At 38.1% G+C, this 7015-nt stretch overlaps 1 protein-coding gene across 2 annotated transcripts in view; it reads left to right on the top strand.

Annotated features, from left to right (window-relative positions):
- Nucleotides 1-7015, top strand: part of LOC107703620 (DNA topoisomerase 1-like) — a 27831-nt gene that overhangs the window by 9137 nt on the left and 11679 nt on the right. Inside the window, exons 4-13 of one of the 2 annotated variants that reach the window (XM_016506313.1) lie at nucleotides 243-333; nucleotides 470-560; nucleotides 690-739; nucleotides 1400-1489; nucleotides 1574-1670; nucleotides 1764-1858; nucleotides 1936-2051; nucleotides 2430-2551; nucleotides 2687-2809; nucleotides 2995-3182. In XM_016506313.1, coding sequence (XP_016361799.1) covers nucleotides 243-333; nucleotides 470-560; nucleotides 690-739; nucleotides 1400-1489; nucleotides 1574-1670; nucleotides 1764-1858; nucleotides 1936-2051; nucleotides 2430-2551; nucleotides 2687-2809; nucleotides 2995-3182 — 1063 coding nt within the window. Of the gene's footprint in view, nucleotides 1-242; nucleotides 334-469; nucleotides 561-689; nucleotides 740-1399; nucleotides 1490-1570; nucleotides 1671-1763; nucleotides 1859-1935; nucleotides 2052-2429; nucleotides 2552-2686; nucleotides 2810-2994; nucleotides 3183-7015 lie in introns of both variants that reach the window. The other variant, XM_016506314.1, reaches the window with a different exon arrangement.

Raw genomic sequence — 7015 nt, 5'->3', positions numbered from 1 at the left:
AGACACTGATGCAATGCTACATTTCTCCAAATCTGATGAAGAAACAAACTCATCTACATTTCGTATGGCCTGAGGGTCAGTACATTTTCGGCAAATTTTCAGTTTTGGGTGAACTGTTTCTTTAATTAAAATGAATGATTATGAATGTAATTCAGATGTATGACATCTCTAAATCTAAAGCTGTCTAGCTCTCTCGCTGTTTTGGGAAGTCTTTATATGAGGCTTTATTTCTTCTGGCTCAGATTCACACAAACACAAGGACAAACACAAAGACCGAGAACACAAAGAGCACAAGAGAGACAAGGAGCGAGGAAACTGGAAGAACTGCCACAGGTGATTCTTTTTATTACTTTTTATTGCAAGGTTTGCACACATCATTACTCCTCGCACTCTGACAGTCAGGATCATTAGTCATCAGAGATTCATTTATCTGTTGTCCTAAAGGAGAAACGTTTCATTTGTTTTGCAGTGAGCACAAAAGCTGTTCTGAGAAGAAGCATCGAGAGAAAGAGAAAGAAAAAGAGCGGCTCAAGCACAAAGAAAAGCAAAAAGAAGAAAAGGTTGATTTAATTGTGCCATACCATAGAGTTACAAAATATAATGAATTAAACATGTGCCTTGTGTCTCTCTGAGTATATTTGAGCATTCTTTATGTTTATGAATATTGTTTTGGGTGTGTTTTTGTGAAGTTTCATAGCTCTGATGGGAAATATCGAGATAAAGAGAATGGCTTTGTAAGGTAAGACAAGTGATGCTCCTCATTTATAAGTCACAGTGTTTTAATTTGCACATTGGAAAATAGAAATTGTGTTATTTTCTATATGCACCAAGATAAACATTTCAGGTTTTTCACCTTGTAATCTGTCAGGCCTCTTGAATGCATTTTTCCTGTGGTGTAATTATCTATCCATCCATCTATCTATCTATCTATCTATCTATCTATCTATCTATCTATCTATCTATCCATCCATCCATCCATCCATCCATCTTCATAGCAACACTCCAGCAACTATCCAAACCAACCTAGCAACCACCCTGGGTACCCTAGCAACCTCATAGCAACACCTTAGCAGCCATCCCGGGTACCCTAGCAACCGCATAGCAACACCCTAGCAACCACCCCGGGTACCCTAGCAACCGCATAGCAACACCCTAGCAACCACCCCGGGTACCCTAGCAACCGCATAGCAACACCCTAGCAACCACCCCGGGTACCCTCGCAACCGCATAGCAACACCCTAGCAACCACCCCGGGTACCCTAGCAACCGCATAGCAACACCCTAGCAACTCCCAGAGTACCTTAGCAACCACATAGCAACACCTTAGCAAGATTATTTTTTTTAATGTTCTTTAAAATGATGTAAAATGACGCATCCCACTGCTTATGTGTTGTTTCAGCTCTCTGTCAATTAAAGTGGAAGAGGACACTGGCTATCATCACCCCATCAAACATGAGAAAGCACTCAAGAGAGAGCGGGATGAAGACGAGTATGTGCAATAAGATCAGTTCCCATCATCCTCGGCACATGCACTCGTTTGTTAAAACCAGAACGATTTCTGTTTGTAAAGCAGGTATGAACACAAACCCAAAAAGGTAAAAGTGGACAACGAGAAGAAAGTGAAAAAACGCAAACAGGAGGAAGATGACGGTGGTTTTGAGGAGAGGGAGGTATATATATATATATATATATATATATATCACTCTTTCTGAACCTTCACTTTAGCTTTGGACTGTTACTCATGGCATATCTGACCCATCCAGGAAAAGAAACCAAAGAAGAGGACGAAAGAGGTCAAGAAAGACACCACTGGAGGGAAGAAGAAAGCCAAAAACGAGCCGGAGGAGAAGTGGAAATGGTGAGACATAATCGAGACAACAATAAAAATGCTGGTCTTTTCTGCAATGTTTGTCTCTGTCTTCCTCTGTTTCTCAGGTGGGAAGAGGAGAAATGCACAGATGGCTCCAAATGGAGGTTTCTGGAGCACAAAGGGCCCGTGTTTCCCCCACCGTATGAACCCCTGCCAGACCGTGTCAGGTTTCATTATGATGGTGAGGAGTGTTGACCTTTGACCCCGCCACCTGTCCGCTGTCACACTCTACTCAAAAATGCTACACAATACTATCCTAAAATAACTAGAGATGATTTTTATACAACCAATAATTTACCTGTAAAAAGTGCTGTTTTCTGTTAAATGTTTAGTGCTGAGGCTTTTTTTTGTTTGGGTGCGGTTTTCTCCAGATGCCTCTATTTATCAGACAACCTAGTGTTTTTTTTAAAGAGATAACTAATCAATTAGAAAAGACAAAAATAAATAGCTGTCAAAATTATTGGTAAAATTGATTACGAGTCAGTTTCTAAAAAAATGTTGTCAGTGTGTATGATGAGGATATCTTCAGATTTTGAGATAAGTGTCATGTGGTCCACAGGAAAGGCCATGAAACTGAGCCCTGGCGCAGAGGAAGTGGCCACGTTTTACGCTAAAATGCTTGACCATGAGTACACAACTAAAGACATATTTAGAAAGAACTTCTTTAAAGATTGGAGGAAGGTAACACACTTTTCAACACATTACTTCCTTTTCCTTTACTGCCAGTTTTAAAGGAATAGTTTTATCAGCAGCTGCAAATGCGCAAAAGTTTAACTGTTCTTATAGAAACACTGCCTCACAAATGCTCCTTGTTAGGAAATGACGTCAGAGGAGAAGTCAAAAATCACAGAGCTGAAGAAGTGTGACTTCACTGAGATGCACGAGTACTTTAAAGCGCAATCCGAGGCCAGAAAACAGATGTCAAAAGAGGAGAAACAGGTTAGTGTGTCACTGCACCCGAATCTACACAAACACACACACACACACACACACAGACACAAACACACTCACACACACACACACACACACACACACACACACATGCTGCTGCTGAAATAGATGCTATTTCAACTCTGGTTCTGTCGATCAGAGAATAATACTCACATTTCGTAATGTTTTCACAGAAAATCAAAGAAGAGAACGAGCGCATTCTGCAGGAGTACGGATACTGCGTCATGGACAACCACAGGGAGCGGATCGGGAACTTCCGGATCGAGCCGCCGGGTCTGTTCCGCGGCCGCGGGGATCATCCTAAGATGGGCAAACTGAAACGCCGCATCCGCCCCGAGGACATCATCATCAACTGCAGCAAGTCAGTCGCTGAGCTTTCAGTGTTATTACTGTTTTCATGTTGCAGAATAATAGTAGAGTTAGAGAGTAAAACTAGGGATGGGCGGTATGGCCGTATATATCTTTACCACCATATAAAGTGGCTATCGTTAGAGATTTTGCTAAATCGTTGATTTCGCAGTATGCAAATATATTCTCGTAGCACAGTACTGCTTAAAAGTTCTACACGCCTAAGAGTGATAAGGAAACATGCATGAATGAGAAAATAAAGAGTGGAACGTACTAGGGATGGGCATTTTTCAAAAATATTGCATTCGAATATTTGAGCTCACAAAAAATGAATATTCGAATATTCGTTTATTTAAATGACTTTTAATGAGAAAGACGTTTTTTGTTTGTTGTTTTTTTGTCAAACTTTATTTTTGTCACCATTTCCGAATAATCTTATAACAGCAAGCTTATAAATTAGGCCTATATCCTGTGTTTTTTTCTATTTGAAAACATTAAACATTGTGTGCAAAAAAAAAAAAAAATCTACAGAAAAAAGCATTTAGCGCAGAGCGAATGAAAAAACTACACTCTTTACACTCAAGTCGGCATGGTGTTTGCATTGTTTCACATGTTCTTGTTGAAAAAAAAACCCAACAACATGTAGGCTACTGTATATGATACACTTTGGTTGCTGTGATACAGAACAGCCGCTGAAGTAATGTGGCAGACGCATCATGAATGAAATGTTGCATGCATTATTTTTTAAATTTAATATATCAGTATTAACTGATATATGTAGTAGCACAAATCGATAGCAGAAAATGCTACCTATCAGACTGTGCTACCAGCATCTTATTCATGTGGTTTGAGGCTTTTTTTAATGTCCATACCTACCCCTACCCTAAACTTACCCTTAAAACAATATAAATATATTTTTGGTAGCACAATCTGATAGGTAGCATGTTTCGTCGGTACACCGGCTGTAGAGAAAATAAGTGGTCTCTCGGCTCGCTCGGAGTCGGGGTACATCTGCACCAACCTGCAGTAGTGAATGCAGTGATGTGCCGCTGATTTTCTTCATTCAACGTTCCAGTGTTTGCATTTCAAGATTCCTAATTTCAGTGATAACTCAGTGCCACTTGACAGAGTTTGCGTGCTCAGGACTTATCAGGGATTTACAGCATTCACGGCCAGCAAAGCAACATTTTAAATAAATTCTAATAGTGTTTTTATTTTTCGAATAATTAATGCAGATAGAATATTCGAATATGCAACTATTTGTGCACACCCCTAGAACATATGAGAAGTTATTAAGCTCAGTGTGCTCGCGCTGACTGACACACACCTGAAGCGCTCGCACAGAAAGCGTCTCTCTCTGACAGCATGCGATCGTGAACTCAGATCTCTTTCGTGTCTTATTGCGCTTGAACAGTCAAATACACACACAATTATGTCAGAATGGCCGTTGAGTGGAGTATTGACATAACGCAGGACTTGTCCAAATACCCACACTTGCGGTCTGGCCACTTGAGTGCGCATGCATGCAACAGAGGAAGTAAGTGCGCAAGACTGTCCCAGGTCTTAAAAACGCCGAAGCGCAGTGCCCTTAACGCACACTGAATCCACACTATCTGGAATACCGCTTTTTGCCGAGATCTTGTGAGAGGTTTTTAATTTTTTTGCATTAAGTCCTGTGTTTCTTTCTTTTTTGAATTATTGCTTGAGCAGTCACATTTCGTTATGTCTTTTCAGACACCTAAGTTTAATTTCCTTAATTATAGCATTTCTAGTGCTATTTTTAAACGTTTAGTCATGTATGTGTGAAAGGGATTCAAAATGAATTGGTTCTGATTAAAAACGGTAGGCTATTTTTTTCGTTACAGTTCCCGAGTTACCAATCAGAACGAAATAAAACATTACTGCTCCATTTATTCAGAAACAAAAGTCATATAAAATGCTATTTGTGTAGCCTATTTAAATTTTCATTATATTAGTCTACAGCAAACGTTATGGCGCTGTCACCACTGCACTCCGACAGATGACAGAAGAACTGCCGAGAAATTCAAGCCATTGTAATTTCCTTATCCATTTGACACAAAACTACTATAATTAAACTGTGTATATAAAATAATTTTATTCTGTCATATTTGTAATTTTTTAAATGACATTTTTTATGTAACATTAGTTGTTCTATTCGTTCCGTATTAAAATAGCTATTCGTTATGTTCATATATATTCGTTATGAAAAATGTCAAAATTCTTTATAACAAATTTTAAGAAAAAGTTACAAATTGAGAAAATAGAAGAATAAAAAATAATTCTTGATACTGTCTTTAAAATGAGAGAAATCACTGACATTTAGACAATTTAGCCGAATTTTTACTTTATTCCACTGCAGAAAAAACGAAAATGCCATTTAACTTGCAATGTTAACTTGTGAAATAAAATAAAGATAAGAAATCTTTCAAGAAAATCAGAACAAGATGTGATCAAGAAAAATATTTGACAAAATTACAAAATGAACCTTTTGACAGTGAATGCATAGCCGCATATACGATCGCTGGTGTCAGTCGCAAATATTTATTTGTTTATGTTTAAAAAACTCTTTGTGGAAACGACTAGTAACGACTGGTTCTTGAATTCTAAGATTATAATCTTTAGACACCACACACTATGCGATTTTTCTGCCGAATGCAAACAGACCCAGGTCCGTCTGGGCATGATCCGTCGTCAAGGCCAAATTACATTCATAATCGGCTTGACAGTCGTGTACTGTAGTGTGTTCTCGGCTTAAGAGTTAAATTCTCTCCCCATTAATAAAACATGATTTAACCCAACACAAGAAAAAGGGAACTTTGAGGAGTCACCAGACCAGGATATGGTGAGTACACAGCATGCAGGGTCACTGTTTGCAATGTGGAGATTAATGCAGATTTGAAATAATAAATTACAAAATGCATAACTTCAACTTGTCTCTGCGTGGTTTAAACATATCACCGGGGAACTGTGGTAGACATAACACATTGCAATGACCACTGATATGTGCACCTATCTGCAATCAACACAAACCCCATGATATCTTAAACAGTTTTTTATCAGTAAATGTTATAGGATAATGAACCAGATCAAAAATAATTGTATCTTATGCCTGGTAAACTGTACCATTGTCAACAGAAACACAGAACCATAACTAACAAATGTAAAGAAACATAAGACAGTTGTTTGTATTGCGGTAGTGATGACATCATCTGAGCACCCGTCATCACAAATCTATTGTAGAGACTACTGAATAGACATTCAGAAGTTTATTTTAAAATGCAAAGTCTTGAAAATGAAAATAAAGCTCTGTAAACACTTGCATCGGGTAATGAAAAGTGCTACACACTTGTGGTCTTCACGCCCACTTGAAGACTTGGGCCAAATACAGGAAATACGTCATGCAAGTAGACAAGTGGTCAAGTGCAAAGACCGTAAGTGTGGGTTTTTCAACAAGTCCACAGTTGGTTATGTGTTAAATTATCGTAAACAGTTGGGTGAAAACCGGATGTGTGTCAGTATATTGGATCTGTGCCGTCGGTCTTAAAGGGACATCAGCCTAATAAACCTGCTGCTGTCTGTCATTAATGTTAATCAAACAACACAAGATAAAGAGAAAATCACTCACTGCACTTGACTGAATCACTTTTGGATCTTTAATAATCCATTCACTTTGCTTCATACTGTGTGTGAAGACTGGGCAGTATTTTAGTTTTTGTTCTATTGTGTTTGTAATTAGCTCATTTGTTCTTATTATTAATAATAAAAATAAATAATAATAATAAAAAAATATATATATAGCAAAATAAATAAATATATATATATATA

This window comes from Sinocyclocheilus anshuiensis, unplaced genomic scaffold (genome assembly GCF_001515605.1).
Source record: "Sinocyclocheilus anshuiensis isolate Anshui unplaced genomic scaffold, SAMN03320099.WGS_v1.1 scaffold975, whole genome shotgun sequence".
Taxonomy (NCBI): domain Eukaryota; kingdom Metazoa; phylum Chordata; class Actinopteri; order Cypriniformes; family Cyprinidae; genus Sinocyclocheilus; species Sinocyclocheilus anshuiensis.
The sequence above is the reverse complement of the archived record's forward strand: the minus strand, read 5'-3'. Positions and strand labels throughout refer to the sequence as shown.